Below are 23305 nucleotides of genomic sequence, written 5' to 3' on the forward strand. Positions count from 1 at the left end.
AAAGTTCTTTGTGCTTTCACGAAATTATGTAGTTATAAAATTTGCACTTCTCTTGTATTTATTTATGAAATAAAAATGGCTCCAATCCAATCATGTACTATATCGTTGCAGGTGTGAAATTGAGAAAGAAAAACAAAAAGGGACACTGGGCAAAAAGAAAAAACAACATTCATCAGGACAAAAGTAGGCGAGCGGCTAAGGTTCAGTCAAAAAGGAAAAATATTTATCAAGGGTAGGTAGGGTGAGAAATTAACCACTACCTCTAATCTTTAATATAAAAATTAGTTTAATTTTTAATTTGATCTTAAATATAAAATTCTAATACACTTTATCTTTCATTTTTTTTATTTTTTTAAGATAGTTTTTATAATAGTTGCACATATACAAGGTTTCATGATATGGTAGTTTTAGCTAATACACATTATTAGCAAGGGTATTTTGAGAAAGAGATACATATTTCTTAAAAATAACTAAATTAACGAATTTTCTTATTTTACTTAGATTAGCCAATTAGCTCTTATATTAAGGATTGAAAATAGTATTAGCCATTATTGTTGGAAAAAACATATTAACTAAAATTATAACAGGCTCAAATCGCCTGTTTGGCTTAACAGGTTTCTTAACGAGCCCAAGCTTGGCTTGTTAATAAAAACAGGCTTTTTGGAAGGTTTGAGCCTGTTTCTTTTTCAAACAAACCAGGTCATATGCTTTTGACAAGCCGTCTGACCCATTTTTAACCTTACTTATTAATTTTTGTACTCCTCTTATTTTATTTACAAGACTAAGAAAATACTTTTAGTCTTAATTATAAGCTATTTCATTAATTTTTTAACTTAAATTTACTATTTTACCCTTCCTTTGTTATTTTGCGAGCTGTAGTTTATATATTACATATTGATAAAATTGAAATGTTGATGAGTTTTAAGAAAAAGTTGAGGAGTTTTATTTAATTTTGGAAAATTACACTCAGATCCCACATGACAATTAATTCACAAAAATCCCGAAATGATTCCTAAGTTCCCAAGGACCTGTGTGTAATAAATTATAATTGTGAAATTATATATTTACTCCCATTAATTTGAACCCAATGCAATTCATTTACAACCTTAACAGTGGCTGTTGACAATCCGAGGAGAAGTAGTTAACAACCTCGGCAATGCCCCTAGCATCCCACAGAGTGAGTTGTCAGAAACATTGCCGAGGTTGTCAACCAGTTCTTCTTGGGTTGTCAACAACCATTGTTGAGGTTGTAAATGAATTGCTGCAATAAAACTAATGGGGGTAAGTAAGTAATTTCACAATTACAATTTATTACACACAGGTCCCTGGGACTTCAGAATCATTTCGGGATTTTCAGGGACTTTTTCTTAATTAATTGTCTTCTATGAGACCTGAGTGTAACTTTCCCTTTAATTTTTAGTCTGATAAAAGGTGACTTATACCAAAGATAAGATATTCTTATGGACAAGAGAAAAGAAGAAGGATCAGATATCATATTAATTCGTAATGCAAATGTAAGTTGCCTAAAAAATTTCCATAAATCAACCGATGCATGCAAATGATAAACTATTGTCACATGGAGAGTTTCAGATGGCGTGGTTTCAAGAGGACTCCATGCTGCACAATGAGTTGAGATCTAGTTTGTTATAATAGTTAAAGTTGTTCAAAGGTTTGGTTTATTTAATTTGATAATTGGTTCCCGGACCGACAAAATTTAGAATAGATGAGGAATTGAATTGGTTTGGCTTCTTCTGTTTTTTTTTTTTTTGGGTTTATTTTGGATGACTTTGCCTGCATAAAATGGTTTCTAAATAGCTGATTTACAGAATATGAGATAAGTATTTAAAAGAAGTTTATTTTTTATAAATAATTTTAAGAAATGCCAAACAGGGCCTTTAAAGATAAAATTATTGTAATTTTCTCCTTTTGAAAAACATATAATGTATTTTTGGTACCGAGGTATTTTTCTTGAAAGGCACCAGTTTTCTGAAAGTTGAAAGTGCAACGTCACCCTAAAATTCTAAAATTGGATTAGTGTTGCTCCTCTATTAAACATTAATAAATTTAATCGCTAATAAATAAACAGCGGAGATTACGAACAATTTTTTCAAAATTACAAATAGAATTTTATACAAGAACATTAATTGCCCAATCAAAATCTTAGTTAAACTTTTAGGGGAAAATGACTATTAAGGATCCTATTAAAAAAAAACAATATCTATTTTATATTAATTTTAAAATAATTGTTTTACATGGTTCTTGATCGCCATGGGTTGATGTAAGCTTTGTTTGGTTCAATCTGATTTGGGTCAATTTTAAATCAAATACATTTATTCAAAATAAACTTATAAATTTGACCCAAAAAAATAAACCTATAAAGTCAGTCCTCACCTCTGTTAGAAGTGATTGTTGTCTTATCTTTTATTGGCTCCTACATACTTGTCACACACTCAATTCTGAACCAAATCTATAATCTAGAATCTATCCATCTGTAATCTCAGGTCCAAAAAAAAAAAATCTATCCGCCTGTAATCTATAATCTATAGCCTATATATCTATATCTATATCTATATATATATATATATATATATGTTACCTCCATTCCTAATTATAAGAATAAGTTGACCATTTAAGGAGATTAAGAAAATAAATTAAGTGAGTTATTTATAATAAATATGTGTTGTCTTTCTTAAAATATTCTTGTTAATCAAGTGTGTTGGTTAAGACTACAATTATTAGAAGGACTATCTTAGAAAAAATTGTATAAATATAAGAAACAAAGTTGATTGGAGTCTTATATTCAAGATCAAAATAAAAATCAAACGAGGTCTTATATTAAGGGTGTGTTTGGATGAAACCAAACCGTGGTTTGGAAAAGTGATTCTGGAGAATAGATTCTGGAAAAAATAGATTCTGTGAAGAATAGATTTTGTAAAAAAGTGATTCTGAGAAGTGAGAGTGTTTGGATAGTTGTTATCAGAAGCACTTTTTATATATACAAATTACTAAAAAAAAGACATAAGTTAATATGATAATTACAGAAAAAATAGATTTTATGATATATTTTAATTTGAAGAAATAAAATTGTTAATAATATGTTTTTTACCAACATAATTAATAATACATAAGAATATAATTAATAATTAATTAATGTCTATATATATTTATAAAATATAAGATTAAATATATTTATAAAAAAATATGTTTATAAAAAAAATAACAAGATACATATCATATAGGCCCTCACACTCTCCCTTTTTTCCCCAAAAGCAAAAAAATTTTGCTTTTTCCAAAACCATGGTTTTGGAGTCAAAACCATGGTTTTGACCCAAAACCATGGTTTTGACCCAAAACCATGGTTTTGTTTTTTGAGAGGCTGTTTGGGTAGCATTTTCCCCAAACCATGGTTTGGATCCCCAAACCATGGTTTGGGGTGCTATCCAAACAGAGCCTAAGAATCGGAGGTAGTATACATGATATGATCGTCCTTCATCATTGTAAACAGTTGACTTTTTTATGCTTTTTTCATCTCTTCATTTTAATTAATTTACACGAATTGAATAAAATTATCAAAATTATCTTACCCTTTTTAAAATTCAGCTCGAAAATCGTAACCTTTTAAAATATCCTTAATAACAAAAATAATGAGTGTATTCTTAACTCATTCATGCTCTTTTGACCCAAAAAAAAAAATCATTCATGCTCTTTTCTTTCAACCACTCCCTATCAGTCAACAAGTCCATATCAATTACACTATTGGAAACAAATGATTTTATTTTACAGATCCGGCAAAACTGACCTATAAATAGAAGTATACAAATTTCTAGAAGATGATTTATTAATATAACAGGGAGTATCACTTTTTGAAGAATTATTTTAATTTCAAAATTTTAAAATTGTATTAATTATTTGTGTTTAATTGTTTCTTTATCTATGTTATGCTTCATTTTGTTCCTAAGTATGTGAGACTTCGAACTACTTCGCTTTGGTAAAAAAGTGGTAATTATATAATTAAAATGATTTTAAAATGAAATAGTAGCATGAATTTAAAAAAGAAACATCTAAAAAGTTATAAATGAGGAAGACTTTTAAAAACTTTAATTAATGCTTAATCATTTTATGCAAAATAACTAAGCTGTAGGGCCATCATTTTAGAAAACAATTAACATATAGAACTGGATGAAGTATTCACTAATTTGGGAAATAAGAAGCAACATTAGGTAATAAGATGAAGTAAGAATTAGAATATATATATTAAATAAGTTAAAATAAAATTTGACACATGTTTGTATTTTTTGATCAAATTATCAAGTGATTGTTTAATTCTACTCTAAATAATCATTTTTACAGTTTATTAGATAAAACTATTCAGCGCAAAATCCCTTTTTCACGACAGAGATTGTGAACAATTGATGAAAAAATATACAAAGAGTGATAAGTGGACTGTACAATTTACATTTTATAATCAATATGATATGATATGACTTGTTTTAAATTTCATAAATATTATTATCCAATACTGATGTCAAAATCCGTTATCTTTTACCAATAACATGATTCAAAACCAACTTCAAAAAAGATGGAGGTGAAAACCATTGGGCCAACATTTGATTATAGGCTTCTGGGCTTTCTTTTTGGGTCAGATAGACTTTTGGGCTTTGAATTATATTATCGATACCACTATACGAATGGTCATAATCAAATCTCCGAGTTATCAATCCCTCACAACGTGACGAACCAAGGTTCGAATCCCTGCTAGGAGAGGTGTCCACATTTAGTATCCGACAGTGTCTCGAATAGGATTGCCTCCAATAGGAGGATACCTATGCTTTAGCCAAAAAAAAACAGTCAATAGCTTCAATATAGAAAAGTATTTTTTAAAAATGCTTTTTCACAAATAGAGATAAACTCCTACACATATTTGTTTTGAGGGTGTTTGGATGGAATCAAAACCATAGTTTTAAAAGTGATTTTACAGTATATGAAGTAAATATGTGAAGAAATTTATCTCGATTTGTGAAAAAGTACTTAATAATCAAACACCCCCTTCATATACAGTAAAATCATTTTTAAAACCATGATTTTGATTAAATCTAAACACTTCCATAATCAGAAAACAAAATCACATTCTCATAACCCTGAGACCAGCACAGACGAAGACTATAAATCAGGTCACAGTTTCAACAGTGACTAGTGAAACCGTTGAGTTTACAACTAAAGCAGCATTGCTAGCTTCATATTCCTCAATATAAAGTTTTCCAATTATATGTAAATATATAAGCAAGTAAAATTAGGTTGCTTAGGACTAACCGGCAGGCCATTTTGTTTTTTGTTTTAATTTATTCTTGGCTAATGATAGCATAATTGGTCTTAAATTTTTATTTTTCAATGCGCCTAAACAGACTAGCCTATGTTTAACGGACTAACCCATTCACCTAATTCTCCCTTTTCCAGCTCACCCACCATAACACTCTTATCAAACATATGGTAGTGTTTGAAAACCCATCCTAGGATTAGATTGATCTTGTTGCTATATTTTGTATCCCCTATTGAGAGGAATGAATCATAAAAACCCTGGCTTGGCTTCCTCATTTGAATCAAAGGAAAAAAGTTGGGATAGAATGGATAAGCCATCAAAGGAAAATGAGACGAACATTTTTCCAAAAAACTATGGTTGAACAATAAAATTTAGGGCCTATTCATTTTCAATACATACAAGAAAGTTCAATAATTTAGGGTAATTTATATGATTGAAAAACTTGTGGAATAAGTTTTCTAAAAGCCACTTTAAGATCATCAAAAGTTTGAGTTAAAATGAGTGAGATTATGTTGCTTTGAAGCTGAAAATGATTTCTGACAAAGCATGCAAATCTGAGATTTTAGAAGACAATATGGGGAGGTATTTGGTTTTCGAAAGCCCAAATTTGATTCTGGCCCATAAAACAACGAAAGCCCAAAATTGACCTTGGCCCAAAAAAGAAGGAAGCCCAAAATTTATAAGAAAAAGAGTGATACGAGGGCCGGAATTATCATTACCTGCGCCCGCAATTATGATACAATTGGTATCATCATAAAATAGAACATATTCACCCAAAAAAAAAAACACGCAGTTTAAATAATTCAAAATCAAAATTCAAGTAATTAGACAAATTTTAAATCACGAATAAGCTAAAAAAATAAATACTATTAAGAAGAGAGTGAAGAAATATTTTACTTGTAATGTGACTAACGTCTCGAATTATATTGCTTTCATATTAAAACGAAAAAATTGTGCAGAATAATTGTAACATCTCTCAAGTTACTAAGACAAACAAGAAACTAAGTGATGACGAAAGCAAAAGATTGAAAATGATTAACTAATAATGGAGGGCTACATCATAATATAAGTTCATTAATTAGTACTTAGCTCAAAAAGGGGACTGGGATTTAGAAAAGAAAAAAGATTTAAAGAACAGTTATTATAATTACCGGCTAATTTGAATTCCTTTTAAGAAATTATATAAAAATCCTTTTTCCTAAGGAGACCAAGATTGGTTTGTTGGAATCAGAATATCATCATTTGGAAAGTGATGATGGTGATGAAGATGAAGCTTTAGAGCAAGCCATGGGTGCTGAAGATGGAGGAGATCCATGTCTGTTGAGCAGTTCTCTTGCTAGGGCATGAAGATCACCGCTACCGCTACTACTGCCACTACCACTACCACGGCCTATTGTCGGCAAGCCACTCGATCCAAATTGGTGGGAATCCATGGGCCGGTGTGGCAAGGCCCAAGGACTTTGGGCCATCGGATCAAAGAGAGAAGATAAATCATATGTTACCGGAAGAGAAGTGGCTATGCCGGACGGGACGTTACCGATTGAGAGAGTTGTCGGCATCGGTGTTGCTTGTGGTAGCGGAGGAGGTGGCGGTTGGGGCAGCTCTAATGTAGCAAGGTGACCTTGCAAGTATGAAAGTTCTGCTTGTAGGCTCACAACCTGTTGGACCAATCAACTTTAATAATGATGATGATGATGATAATGTAAATGTCAAGTGGCTTTAAAATGTCGACCCATTATTTAATTCTTAATACTCCTATTGTATAAGGCTGTTTTGAAATTTAGCTTCATTTGCGTGCGTCTATGTTAGGTGAATTTTAACACAGAATAATTTAATTTTAAGCTATATATATCATAAAGCATAGAACAACGAATAAGTGTGAGAGTTTCGATGAGGGTGGGTATAAACTTAGGAATGACAAGTATGAAATGTTGACTTTGAAACAAACTTATTGAGGTCAATCATAAAACATTTAAAGTAGAGTTTTTCAATAAACCGCGTCATTGGAAAAATTAAACAAATACGTGACTAATTAACTAATGGAAAACACAAAGATTATTGTATAAATTATAATAAATCTAATAACCCTCAATCCTCATTAGTTTTTCAGTATTCAATACTCCTCTTTTTTTTGGCCAGCCAGTGCTTGATATTCTTCTGATCTTATCTATAAGTCAGTTCTAACATGTCTTAAAGAAACCAAGACAAAACCATAAATTTCATTAATTTTATTTAAAATTTAACAACTTTTTCAACCTTATCCCTATATACATCATATTGAAAACAAAATCAGCACAATAATAAATTAAGGGTACAATTATTCATTCATATGAAAGATTTCTTTCTCCGCTTTGTAAATAAACCAAAAACTATTTTCTTTCCCTGCCCCATAAATAACACCAAATGATTACTATATTTGTTCCTATGTTTACATCCCACAATAAATTAGTTATTCATTTTTTCCATTAGAATAATTTCAGTAAATAACATCAAGGATGTAAGATGTGTTTGTGTGTGTTAATTTAATCATTGTCATATATTTAAATTACCAATACATTTAATAAGATAGCTACATAGAGTAGAAATTTATTATGAGTGCTAGTAAAAGTTAACATAATTGTCATATACATATTTTCTTTTATGATTTTCGTTAATTAATCGGAATTTGAGAGGAGTGACCAATAATTAGAGCAATATGGGGATTAGTTATGGGGATTAAATCAAATAATGGGGCTGGCTACTAGTATTAATCAAAGACCAGGAGCTGGCTAATAGTAGTTAAACACTCACATGGCAATATGTAATGAGGATCATTAAAATATTAAAAAGTAATGAGAGGATTGACTAATAATAGTTAATTATATATTATAAATAAACTTCTAAAGTAACTTTGTCTGTTTAGAAAATTTGTCCCCTTTGGATCTATCTACCCTCATGGTCTCCCAACAATAAAGTACTACTATTATGAATATTTTTGAGGGGGCTGCACAAAAATCAAGCTTAAGGCTCAAGAGGATATATAATTGATTATTATGATTCACAAACTTGAAAGCTAAAAAAATTGTTATTAAATTTTAAAAGTTACTGAGATTATTTGTACTTATAATTTAAAGAGGGTTTTTGTGTAATTTTATCAATTATATAAATGTATATAACTAAAAATTTGAACTTATTCTCAAGGACACAATAGTGCAATTATAAAATAATTTAGGGTCAAGCTACTCAATCACTCAAATACTTCAACACAAACAATTAAATTACGTAGCGAAAAAATAATTTTAACCAGCCAAATAACATAATTTGGTTTACTTCTACGAAATAAAGGGTAGACTAATAGATAAATATAAAAGCTAAGAATAAGTATTATTCCGAAAAATAGGTGAAAAACTTATTTGAAAATTTTATTAGGCAGGAAGACCTAAATTCAAGTACCAATACTTTTTGTACATAAAATTATGTGAAATATTGTTACTTTTTGTGTGTGTATATAAAAGTAAAATATACTAATTACCCCTCTATTTTATTTAAATTATAAAAACCTTCTCTTTATTTTAAAAACATGTATAAATTTTTATTAAAATTCAAATGTATGTTACACGGACCTTCTTTATATATTGGATATTTCATTTTCATCTATTTCACTATTAGTTCATTATTAAGTTTGACTTTTACACTTTGTTTTGATCAAAATACACATCTTAAATATAAAAGTTATCTAAACATTTGTACTTGTAAAAAAAATATTTTTTAATACAATGAAAAATAATTTGAATTCCTGTATTTTCAAATTTCATAATTTTTCATCACATATATTGAAACTTATTTATTTATGTTTCTTTTAAGTTGCTATAAAATATATTGATACATATTTTTTTATCATATAATATTAATTATCTAATTTTGAGAGATTGTAAAAATCATTTAAATTTTAACTTAAAATTTTTAGGTAAAAAATTTGTTAGAAACATTTATAATTTATTGACTAAATATATTTATTTAAAAATTAATCAAATTTCCATTCATTTTTTTTATTTCTATATTAACTAAATTACTTAATTTTATATCAGAATATGATTAAAACATTAAATAAAATTTTTTGTAAAAAAATAAAATTAAGAAAAATAAAAAATTTTAGATTCTTTAAAAAATGTTTGGCCAAAATTTACAGGTTTAGTATTATGAAGATTAAATTATTTCAATAAAAATTCTAATTAAAAAATATTATTTTAGAATTTTTTTGTAGTTAACAATGTGCACTTAAGTGTATATTTTAAAAGTGTTTTACTCTATACATGTAAATGTGTCAGTATCAAATAATTCAGGTCCACAAGTTTTTATACAAGGTCTTTTCACCCATTTTTTTCATTTTCTAAAAAGATACATAGATCTTAAAATGTAATCCTTCTAGATTGAAAAAAAAAGTAGCACTTTTTTGTCTACTTCAAATGTTTGTTTTAAATGATTTATTTGTTATTATTTTGTTGGCTGAAACCGAAAAGACGTGATAGGGACAAAATAAAAGAAAAGAGAGAAAACAGAAAAAATGGAGGAAACCGAGAAACTAACCGACCAAATCCACAAAACAAGCAAAACCCAGAAGGGGGAGATGAACGCCCAGCGGGTAACCGCCGACCACTTCATCTCATCTCTTTCAAAATACTATTCTTTAAATTATTTTTTTTTAAAACTATACATGGGCCCTATATTTCCAATAAATTTATATTAATAATATAATAATAATACTACAATTTATTTGCAAATCTTTCCCTATAGTACACCATCTCATCCTAAATTTGAGTGAGAGAGAGAGAGAGAGATGTGTGAGGGGTTTCTTTATAGAATTCAGCAAAAAGCATGAATCTGTCCTCCTAGGTTTCATGCCATCTTCCCTAACCTTCTTGCTTTCCATTTTTCTTTCAATTTTTTCTCTTTAACGTCTTTCCACCCTTCATGTTTTTGGGTTTTCCTACCTTCTTTATCCGGATCATTTAAGTTATATACAATTTTTTAACCGAAGACTGAAAAATTATAATTCTAATTAACAAATGAAAATTTTGCAATATTTAAACTACCTAGCTATATATTAAGCATATTCTTTGGGCAACCAAAAAAAAATGCAGGGATAATTTAGACTCTAGAAGATCTATTTACGTCTCTCTCTCTCTATCTATATATATATATATATCCCTCAAGCAACGTATGTAATAAGCAATCAAAATAAATTATTAATCACAAAAACTAGTTATTGATGGTGAATTGATGACATTTTGAGAGATTTAACTTCACCAGTTGGGGAAAATATTAGATAAGTATAGTTCTGATAATGGAACCCTTTTTCGAGTAATTATCGTGTGAGTTGACTGCAAAATAAACCAGTGAAAACTGGTTAAGGTAATGCTTTTGATCATATATATAGTTTATACTATAATTAAAATCCTACTTAAAGTTTCTATTGACGTGTAGAATCAAATGACTTGACACTACGTTAATTAGTTTATGCATTTTTTAGAAGTTAGGTCTATTTAATAGTACGTATTTATGCTTATTATAAATATAAAAGCCGATGAGGACTTTGAGTTAAAACCAACTTCTTCCTTTCCCAATAATAATAATAATAATAATAACTCCTTTGATCACTTTTTTCTCCTTTGAATTATTAATCAAATAAATTATTGACATAAAAACCACCATCCAAATTAGATGTGTTCATCAAAGGGATCTGGGTCAAAGCCGTTTTTCACTCTTGAGCTAAAAAACAAACTATTAAAACAGAGATAGTGGGTTACTTGATCAAATAAATGTCAGTTTCCTCACAACTTTGTATTACCCCCCATATATATATATATATATATATATATATATATATCACACAGTTTTCTAATCCTTATTGAAAGACGCTTTCTAAACGAGATTAAAGTCACCAAATGAGTATTAATTACAGTTTTTCAAGATTACACCTATTTAAAGCTTGATACAATTTTCTTTTTTCACTTCTCAAAGTGTGATTCATAAATAATACTAAATTTGGGTTTTCTTTTTATTTTCAGTCAAATTTATTCACTTAATTGTACTTGTAAATTCCGATGAAATGGTTGGAAGTGTGTTATAATAGGAGCTAAGGAAAGTATAGCCCATAATAATCCTACCTTAAAAATCTAAATCTTACTCTAAAAAGAATCCTAATTAATTAAGAACACACCATAGCCGTACGAGAAATGACTATGTCAATGTCCAAGTTTCAACCCCGTACTGTGTTCTGAGAGTTTCCGAAATCAAAACGGGTTCGAAAGATCACTTTCTAAAGATTCATTCATCCACACCCAGCTTCTTCTTCTTCTTCTTTCTTCTTCCGTACCGTAGTCAGCTACAGACATATATATATATATATATATCGAAGAGACCAAACCAAAGTACCGATGACAAAAGACAAAGAAAGAAACAAACAAATGGTATGGTCGAACATTTCTCAGAAGAATATGCCAACAACAAACCTCATCAATCCTTATCTAGAGATCACATGAGCAATGCATCACATGGATGTATATTAAATGTAAATTGATTGATTTATTCATTCATTAACAAGTTAAGCAAATATATATATAGCTGAATTAATTAATTAATTATAGTACCTGTTGCTGAAGAGCGAAGATGTTGGCGACACATCCATACACAGGATCTCTCAGCCGAGCCTGAGCCTCGAAGCAAATCGTCACCACCGCGTCCAGCCGCTTGTGCACCGGAATATTCAGAAGCAGCTTCGACACGTTGCTTGCTCCGAACACCCTGTGCACCGCCGCGAAGTGCGTCGCGCCTTGCTCGGAGTCGAAGTACGGCGCGAAGATACACCCCGGCACGCACTTCCTTCTCAGAAACTTGCAGGCACCGCACGGCCCTCCACCGCCGCCGCTACCACCACCACCTCCTCCTCCCCCACCGCATCCTCCTCCTCCTCCACCAACACTACCAGTAACGTTACTGGTGGAGCTCGTACTCATCTTTAACGGGGAACAATGATTGATCTTCTGAGACAGGAATCAGAAGATTAGGGTTTAGAGGAAGATGATGATGATGAGAATATGATTGAGGTGTTTGAGAGAGAAAGAGAGATGAAAATTGTCGGGTTTGGTGGGGTTAGAGTATATTTAATGAGAGGGATTTTGAAAGGATATAGAAGAAGTCTTTAAAGCCACGCGAAGGAGCAAAGGGGAAGGAGGAGGAGGGGGTTAACACACGACATTTAGTTGTTTGCGTGAAGCAAACATGCGATAACCTCTCTTACTACCACCTATTATTTCTCGAACTCCTTCCTTCTTTCATCTTCTTGTCTCTCTTCTCTCTCTCCCTTCTTTCTCTCTCTAGAGATGTATATGTTCATTCATGAGGGGGGAGATGAGTTTTATGTGAGGGAAGATAGGTTTGATTTAATGGCAGTGATGGCGATGATGATGTATTTCTCTTGAAAGAGGATTTTGTTGTATAGTCAAAAAGGAGAGAAATTAAAAAACAAATAAGTATATTATAAAGGGGGGAAAAAAAGGAAGGAAAGGCTTAAACAGAAAGGTGGTGTATTTAATTTAGAAACTCTGGTTTAAGTGGCATCTTCTATGATTTTGATTAATTTGTAGTTACCAAAATTGTATGTTGTTACCTTTCATTTTTCTAACACCTTGTTTATCTTTCTTTCTAATTTCTAAATAAATTTTCGTGTATTCTTCGTTATAATTAATTATAATAGTGTGGGATCAAACTTTCATAATTGTCTAAAAAGAATAATAAATAATCCGTCTTGTTCGAGTTCTTTTGTATATAAAAATAATAATATGGGTTCTATATACGAGTACTACTTTTCTAAGAAAGAAGGAAATTATTTTGTATTTTTGTAATTAATAGTAAACATAATATTGTAGATAAATATTCTTGGGAAGAGGTTGTTGGCTAGAAAAATTCAATAAGCTAAGTAATAACAGGTACTAAGTGAGCGAAATATTTGAATCTAGTCGCAAATTTTTAGTTAACATGTATAAAATTATACAGAAAGTTCGAACTTACAATTTCACATTTAAGAATGGGGAACTCGGTATCATTACAGACCACAACCAAACCCAACATTTAAAATTTTATGTGTGCGCATATATGTGTGTGTTTTGTTACCAATATTAATAGGATATATTAGTAGAATAATTAGTGGGAGATGAAAATTAATTTAATTAAGGGGAAAACGTGTGTATGCGAAGAGGAAGGAGATAAATAGAGAGAGAGAGAGAGGGGAGAGCGTCTTTTGAGCAGCGTGGAGGCCAAAAGACGCCAACTCTGTGTTTTCTTTCATTCAATAATCTTTCAATCACACATCTCTCTCTTTCTCTCCCAATACTTGAAAATGACTCTCACTCACCCCCCGCCCTCCCTATTTTTCACTAACTTCCAAATTCAGTTTCTGCCTCCTAAATTACTTATACGCCCCCTCCTCTTTCTCCTTCATCTACGTCATACTACTTTCCATCCTCAATACAAAAGTTTATTATAAGATTAGATTTAATTTTAAATATAAAATCTCAATTTACTTTATTTGTACCTATTAATTATAAGGGGTTCCTACCAATAAGGGATAGTTTCGATGCCCGTTATTAAATAAGATAGCTTAGGGAACTTAATGCATATTACATTCTGTCCTTAATATAAGATACAATTAAATAGCTTGAGGAGATTAAAAAGGATACTAAATTAATTTAAAATATTTTTATTCATCATTTTTCTCCAAACTAATTTGACTCATTTATAAATGGTTATATAATCTAATGATACATATAAATATTTTAGAGAGATTATGTAACATATGTTATAATTAAGTGATTTAATAACTTTATTAATCTTTTTAAATTAGTCAATTGGTTTTATGTTAAAGACCCGGAGTAGTATTTATTACAATAATCAACTTAACTAATTTTTTTAATATTCTAAAACTTAGATAACCATTAGTTATTACACAAAATAAAGAATAAGAAGTACCCCTTTAGTCCTTAATATCAGACCTAAATAGAGTTGATGTTGGTCCTCTATGTAAGAGCTATTTCAAATATTTATTAATTTTTCTCAAATTAATCCTATTAATATTTTTTCAATAATGACTAAGTAAGAGAAGGAAAGAAAAAATTAGTATGTAAAAATGGAATTGATTATTTTTTTATTTTACCTAGAAAAATGTCCTTTGCGCAAAATCAGTGTATAACTTACGTCAAATAGAGTAATTAATCGCTTTTTTGTTTATTTGAAACAAATCATTTACATTAATTAACGTCACCCTTGCGTATATTTTTACGACGTGACTCAAATTAAAGTCGACATAAATGAATAACATTATATAACAAAGGTCTTACTCAAGTTCTTTTATAAGGATTTATTTCATAGTAGGTCTTTCTTTAAATGACCATACGTCACCTATATTGATTATATTTGTGCTTATTATGACATTATTAATGCCAATCTAATCACAATAAATAAAGGCTTCGTTTTTGTTTTTGGAAAATGGGTTAGAAGTATCTGTTGTATATACTCCTATATCTTTAATTATATGCAAATAAGTAGCAATAGAAATTAGGAAGACGATGTGAAGGGTGATGAATTTTTGGTGAGTCTGTGAAGAGAAATGTGAGGGGGAAAAGGGGGAGCGTTAGAAGAATGAGTGGTTATGAAGAAATGGAAAAAAGTGATAAAACGTTAAATCAGTCAACACACGAAGTTCGGCGTTCGGTGACTCCTAAAGCTGATCGCCTCAGCCATTTCCCTTTAACATTGACCAATCAGAATTATTATTATTATTATTATTATTATTATTATTATTATTATTATTATTTTCTCATGACATGAAATTCAAAATACTACTTCTTTTTTCAATCAATGACAAAATTGACATTCAAAGCAAATGAGGTTTTTACGAGTTACAAATGCTTAACAGTCATACTCTAACATAATTAAAGTTAAGAAAAATAGTCTCAAATTTAATGTGGCTTGAGATACTTTTGTTTCACCTTAAAAAAAGTTAAGAAAACAAGATTTAAAAATGATATCAATATTAAATAATGAGAAATTATGGATATGGAAAAATATTTCTTGTCAAATGATGCTAAGAAAGGAGGAAAGCATTACCTGGAGCTGAAGAAATTTCTTTTCAACACGGTAAACTTGTACAAATAGCTTGGCAGGTACTCAAATCGGAGTTGTAGATTCATAGAAGAGAAGTTTGCAAGCATTTGTAATAAAAATCAGAGCCTACAATAGTTCGGTTTTGCCATAAGAAATCTTTGAGCAGCTTTCCCTCATAGCAAATTATACCATGATAGTTCTCAATAAAACTAGTCTAGAGTTAGTTGCTGCAAGTATACTATAAAAAGTAAACAACAATACTATAAAAACAATTAAATTAAATCTTTACAAATTTCATTGGCACAAACCTCACCAAACAACTGAGTAGAACACTCTGGTAAAACATGGAATGAGTTTCTTCAAATTTCTTCCTTATAGTAACTTTGAATCTTGTTTTGAAAAGTCAGTACAAAAGTTGAAATGGTTCAATATATTTGAAGCAAATTGAATTGTAATCTCACTTTTATGTAAATTGTCAGAATAAATAATAACAACAATAATAATATGGGTTGGCCTGCGAGTTTACCCCAATATGAACTCGAAATCACAAGGGTGGCAAAATTTCAACTCTCAACTCACCACAGCTGCGATAATTAACTTCAACAATCAAATTCAAGAATTTATATATCTAACATATAATATAATGTTCTAATGCAATAATATAAACTTTATTATTCGTATAAGTTATGAACAGTGTAATTCTTTTTTAAAAAAAAGTTTCCTCAACAAAATCCACAAGTATAAAAGATAAAAGAGATTGTTTATAAAAAAATAATATTACTATGTACCCTTGTCAACATCCCTCTAATTAAGAGATGTGCCAACATTCATGCAGACACTAAACTCATTCTTGTTAGTACTTATACTTAACAGTTAGCCCCTAATTATGTTAACTAATACTATAATATTTAAACATACAAAGCAAGTCATCAATATTAATAATCTAACGTCATTATCGTGTAGGTGGTTGAAGCAACACTGTCCCCAAAATGATTTGAAAAAAATTGAAAAAAAGGAAAAAGGGAAAAAGAAGACCCACTTGTGAGAATTGCAGCACATGAATGATATATAATACAAGAGACAGATTTACTTAACAAAACTGTAATTCTTTGAATTCATCCTTAACTTGTCTCTATATTTAGTGCCCTCTAAGTAGCTAGGCATGCCTAAGCTTTTTGTGACAGCAATATATAATTTAATTAATAATTTGGCAATGATAATTTATTATTTAATTATTAATTAATTAATCAATTAGGACCCCACGTATGGAATGGATCCACCCGTGCGGTCAAGACGTAGGGCATTGGTATAAATTAATTGTGCCTTTAATTATGATTAATTACTTGCCGGATTTTCGGATTGAATAAGGGTGTTTTATACTTGAGGATGTCACCTGAACATGCGGCAAATTAGCTGCTTAAGGACCCCAAAAAAAATATAGCTTAGGATTGGGATTAAATGAGTCAAACCAAGAGTTTAGATCTCAATCATCACCCTAAATGATGACTCTTAATTCCATCGCTTTTTGGAACATTAGGGAAGATAGATTTCCTAGTCAAAGTAACAAGAAAATCTTGTGGTGTTGTAGGGCTAGCTAAGCTAGCTTCCTCAATTATTATTTTATTTTTGTGTGTTTATTTATGTTTGTTGTGATGATCTCCAGCTATATATGGTTCTCTATTTTGTGTAATTAAGAGCCAGTATTTTGTTTAAGATATTTCGTTGTCACTTTTTGTTTATCAAGTTCTATATTCATACAGAAAGTAAACTAAGATCTAAGATAGATATGACAATGCATCTTTGCTTAATTATACGGGAAAGTTACAGTCAAGGGTATTATTTTTAACAAGATTAAATTATAATCAAGGACCTCAGCTACAATTTCAATAATTTTTTATCAGCAATTTTTTATACTATTTAAACAAACCGACTAATTTGATTGGGATCTGTGAATGTCCCTCCCAACGCAAGTGTTTTCTCTAGGACTAAACTTGAAATCTAAAGAGATTTAGCGAGGCCTCACACTACTATGCCTACTTTGTGTCAATATTTTTAAATGAACAATTGATGAGAAAGAATTGAACTCAATATCTTTAACTTCCCACAAGATTTTATCAAGAATTGAACTCAATATCTTTAACTTCCCACAAGATTTTATCTTTGTCTTTGAATTTTGTAATGCATCCTTTCAATCATTTAACTTGACGCTATTGATATTAAAATTTTGTAGGTTAACTATACCCCAAAAAAAAATTGATGTTGATAAAAATATTTTCAAATACTAATATATTATGCTTTTTTTTAAAAAAATACCGATTGATAGGAAAAATCATCATTTGAAACTAATAATATCAAAATTAAATATACTTTATAAAATTAACCAACTAACTTGAAATGTTATATAAAATTAAGGATGAAGAGCGTACTTTTATCAAAATTTTATTCTTAAAGTGGGACGAGAAGGTTTTAACTTTTAACCGTAGTATGGGTTGATAAAATGAATGGAACTCAATATCCTTCAAACAAAATTTTGGTTTGGTTCGGTTTTTTATATCATATTCTGTTTATTTTATTTAATTATATTCGTTTAAGGGAGAATCTAAAAAAAAACCTTAAATTTTAAAATTTCAAATCATTTTTGTTCACTACACTTTAATAATAATTGATAATATTTAAAAAGCAAATAACAACACATTTTTGTAATTATTCCTGATTTGGTATTTTGAAATTTTAGATGTATTCTTCCAAGATTCTTCTTTTGTTTAATTTGATTTTTATTATTTTACAACAAAATAAACTGATCATTGCATGTACTCCTACTATAAACAAAAATTTTATTTTATTGTGGAAAAAGGAAATAGCATCCGACGCAACTCAAACCCAAATTAGTCATTAACATTAAATTTCAATCATTTAGAGAATAATATGATTTATCTTAAGTAAAAGACAAGTTTAAGTATATATTCGTACCGTACTAATTACATAAAAAAAATTTGTTGAAATCAGAGCCCAGAAAAACATAAAAAAGCAAGACAAAAACAGGAGAGGAGACTAGGAAAAGCGACTTGACGGTTTCTTTTAACTAGGCGATGATGTTTCTTGAGTCTAATTAAAAGCAAAGAATCATATATATATTTAATTAATTGTGTTCATCAACTTGTGCGCGTGTGTGAAAGAAAGTCATAAATAGCTGCGCCTAATATAAAATACTCTTTTCGATACTTAATATAAGACATACTTAACTAATTTGATTATATTAAATAAATTAGGTAAGTTAGTTAATTATAAAAAATATGATATATTTTTCCTAAAACATCATAATCATCTTTCTTAATATCCTCCCTCCTTCTTCTACTTGATTATAATTGAGGGAGTGTTCATAGAAATAATTTAGAGAAAATTGGTAAATATTAGAAATAAGTATTATATTTATGACTAAAATCAACTTAATAATTAGGTTCTATATTAAGTATCAGAGGAGTAATTTTTAATATACATGTGGGTGTAAGTAGTGCCGTTTGGGTAAGCTCCTCTAGTTTATATTACAACAGTCAATGAGAGTATCACAGGCAATAAGAAAGTATGAGGTGAATTAATCTCACTTTTTAAATATTTTGACCATATATGATTATAGTATAAAAAATCATGTAAAATGTTTCAATATCAATATAAAATTATAAATTTATTACTGCAAGCGATATTATTTGGGAATTATTGGCATTCCAATTCATTCGATGGTATTTGAATATAAAAAAAAAAAAAAAAAGCACAATGTTCACAAAAATTTTAGGCTATCTTTTCCGCCAAAACAATATCGATTTTTTTCGTTTAAACAAAAGTGCGGCACTCAATTCAAAGTGATAGATTTGGGTCAATGTTCACGTACTATGCACTGAGCCATGCCATCTGGAATAAAGCTCATAGATTAGCCACTGTTCCAATCATTCCTGTTTGAAAATAATTATTACTACTTCAGATTTTTAATATTAGTTAAGAATATTTTTAAAAAAAATAACACTTATTTATTATAAATAATTAATTTAATAAATTTTTAATCTATTTAAATTATTTAACTAACTCTTATATTAAAAATTCGAGATAGGTAGTATATATCATTTTCATATCTTTCATAACTTAAAAAAAAAAAGAATCCAAAAAAAATTTTGAATTTCAAAATTTCAAATCAGTCTTATTTATTACACTTTAATAACATTTAATAATATCTGAAAAGTAAATCACAACACTCTTTTTTTTGTTATTTCTGATTTGTGATTTTAAAATTTCAGAAGTATTTTTTTAAAATTTTTCAAAAAAAGACTTGCAAAGAATTATTGCTTCTTTACTTGCTACGGCTTCATTTTCTTGTCAAATATTAATTCTCCCTGTATTTTTTGAATCACAACTATTGTCCCCACATTTTAATACGAGGAAGCATGTGAATGTGAGAATCACAATCAATTTTGCACTTAATTGTTACTTCACTTATATTGCCTATATCCTCACTCTTTTTTTTGGGCATAAGGGAATACTATGATCCAATATCGGGGCATTTGCTTTTGGGTTCTAGCTTTCAAACATTTATCAAGTATCTTAGCAACTGATTAGTCAGGATTCAAGAAGTTAGAATGCGTCGTTTAATGCGTCATTTTTTTCATTGATAAATATGCTCTTTAAAATTTAAATTTATGTTCCCTTTCTTACAAAGACAAAATCACTTATCACCTTAACCAGCATTTTGATACTCTTTTTGTTCATTGTATGGTTACAATGAAGTGAAAATTTTGAATGTCAAATGTCTCATTTTTTAATTATCAAATTTTGGTTAACAATGAAGTATTTATCACTTTAGCTTTAATGACGATAATCCTGTAAAAACTAATATCGTTTAAATTAACAAATAAGCATATAAAAAATTAACAAAAATATTTTTTCTTATTTATTTATCTGAAAAAATTGTGCCTATCTAAAAGGACACCTTCTTTCTAAATCATCCCTATATATATCATAAAAATTTTAACAAACCACATTATTTATGAGTTATGTAAACAATGTTGTTATTTTCGAAACTCTATGTAATGCAAAGAAGTTGTTTTAGCTCCCAGCTAGTATGATGTGTGAACAGTTTTTCAAGGCCAAAAAAAAAGTGTGAACGATATGACACTCTCAAAAAAGAAAAAGCATAAAGGCCCTTAATATGTACGGTTGGAAGCCATGGGGTAGGCCGAGTTATCTACGCCACCTGTCATTATTAGACTAAGAGACTTTATGATTAATAAGTTGCATGAGCTATTTATATATTTGGGTTGGACCTAATTTTATAAATTTTATAGCCCAATCCAAAACTTAACTCCCTTAATTCCATCATTCCTCTTGGGGCATAGTGATCAATCTGCCTTTAAGCTCGGCTGTCACCTGGTCAAAATGTGTTTCTCCTCTATTAATTAAGAGAATTAATAAATAATTAAGTTTTCACAAGATACAATAATTCTTCTCTCTGATCCTACTTATAAATAACTTGTAACATAGTTTATCTAATAAAACTGAACTAAATTTCATTAATTCTGTTTTAAAATTTAATAATTTTATCTTATCGAAAAAATTTTTATCTTAACTTTATCCTTATTTAGTACAGATACATTTAAAAAATAATACTAATAATTTATGTTCTTGTTAAAAACTTCGTAAGGATGTAACATTTTGTCTATACATTTTATATTTTATACTGATGTATTATTTCTTACGCAATTTATGGTAAATATTACGATAGCTACTAGTATACGTGTACTAATGATTATCATAAAGTAAATTAATATTAATTTATGCTTGGTCGTTAAGGGAAACCTCAAATGTTTAAGCTAAAGACGTGTAACTCACCAATATCGTCCTTGCAAACAACAGGAGATGGAAACAAAGACATATATCCTCCACTCCAAGAAAGGATAAAGGTCATCTTCTATATTGATTTTTGACAGATCGAGTACCTCTAAATCTCATCTTCATATATGGAACATTTTTTTAAAATAATGCTTTATTAAAAAAAATCCTCTAAAGATTAAAAGCATATATGTTAAGAAATCGGTTAAAAAGAAGATTTTTCCTTTTTTATATTTTTTAGACAAATCCATGTCAAGAGCATCACGTAGGATTATTGGTCAGTTACTTACAAACATGACTTTAACTAAGTTAATGCTTATGGAAATTAACTCGCTCAACATGATCATTCCATGCTACGTTGAGAGTAAAATTTCATATTTATATAAAAAAATTTCCCCCACTGTCTTAATAGGATGAAAGAAACAATTGTCCAAAAGAGTGTGTGTCTATACAAAAGAAAAGAACAATCATATATGGGTGTGGAGCCTCGTGCAATGGAGTGGGTTAAATCTTTTGCTTTTGGTGTAAAGTTTTATTTGGAAGCCATCAGATCAGAGACAGAGACGAGGGTCAATCAGTTTCACCTCGAAGCGGCAGTGACAACCCCACAGAGAGAGATCGACAAGAACAGCAAACAACTTTGTGTCGTAAAAACCTGCAACTTCAACAGTGGCAAAGAAAGAACCAGTGTCAGAAGATGGTGAAAGAAAATAACAGTAGAGTGAGTGGCCAAGTGTCTTCTCACGGCCATCTTCAGTAGAGAGGGAGAGAGAGAGAGGTGACAAGTGAATCAGAATAGGATCAGGATGTCTGTCTGTTTGTATTTTTGTACTGTCCCACGTGGCGTATAGGGATGTGGTCTGCCACGTGGCCTCCCTCGGAGATTGCTACCTAGACCAGCCAACTTGTTTCATTTTTCTTCTGCTGTCATATTTGTGTGTGCGGGTCTGTGTGTTTGCTTCACGCAACCTTCTTTTCTTTTTCCTTACCTTCTGTCTGTGTTTGCTTACTATTCTTCTTCATCTTTAGTTCACCCTACCCTCCCTTCTTGCTTGGCTTGCGTGGCTTTAAAGTCTGAAACTTCGAACCAATTTCCTATATATCAATTCATTTTCCCTTCCCTTCCTTCTCTTTTCTGTGTGCTCTCAAGCTCATGAATTGAATCTGAATTCGAAACTTAACGTGCCTGTCCATCTCAACTCGTGACCCACCACCAAAAGCCTCTCTTCATCACACCTTTTTCTTCCCTAAAGAGACAAAAACTACATACCAATCATCAAGTGTATATATTATGTTAATATATAAGCTCATATGATGATTTATTGAAACATATATGACGTATTCCTCACCGTTAAAAAAAAAAATTCCTGATTGTTACCTATCTAAATAAATTAACTAAAAGCTATAACCAACTATATAAATTATGACTAACCTAATATAAAAAATGCTAATTATTTATGAATAACAATAGCATATAGAGATCTAGGAAACAAATTAAAAAGTTAAAATAAGTCCAACATTCTAAAGCATATTTTAGGGTCCAGTATTTTAAAGCATTTTTGGTTCAGTTTCATCTTTAAAATATTTTTAAAGAATGTTACTAAAGAAATATTTTAGAATGTTAGATAAATTCTAAATTAATTTAGAATACTAAATGTTATTAAAAAATAAATCAAAATGTTGAATGTAATTTGATCACCCCTTCGTTTTTAAATTGGAGCTATTTTTATTGACCAAAAAAAATGGAGCTGTTTAAATAAATTTGATTTAAAACATCATAATTAAGGATCACATAATACGTCACAGAGACAAAAACAAATATAGATATTACACATGAAAACAAATTTCCCTGAGATCACTTCCCAACAAAACCCTGCTATATATACATAAACGACATCTCATGGCCCTTTCTCAAAAGACCCTCTCTTTCTGTCTACTGGTCCCAGCTTCATCTTCTCTCTCAGCACCCACGAA

General features: G+C 29.7%; 1 protein-coding gene across 1 annotated transcript; it reads right to left on the reverse strand.

Annotated features, from left to right (window-relative positions):
* Nucleotides 1-6387: 6387 nt before the first annotated feature.
* On the reverse strand, nucleotides 6388-12612 carry LOC114736241 (LOB domain-containing protein 18-like). Its single transcript, XM_028924029.1, has 2 exons — nucleotides 11947-12612; nucleotides 6388-6975 (listed from the first exon to the last, which is right to left on the reverse strand). The coding sequence occupies exons 1-2, from the start codon at nucleotides 12310-12312 to the stop codon at nucleotides 6556-6558; spliced, it is 786 nt and encodes a 261-aa protein (XP_028779862.1). The 5' UTR covers nucleotides 12313-12612; the 3' UTR covers nucleotides 6388-6555.
* Nucleotides 12613-23305: the final 10693 nt, after the last annotated feature.

This window comes from Neltuma alba, unplaced genomic scaffold (genome assembly GCF_004799145.2).
Source record: "Neltuma alba isolate B1F8T4 unplaced genomic scaffold, ASM479914v2 tig00013321_pilon, whole genome shotgun sequence".
Lineage (NCBI taxonomy): Eukaryota > Viridiplantae > Streptophyta > Magnoliopsida > Fabales > Fabaceae > Neltuma > Neltuma alba.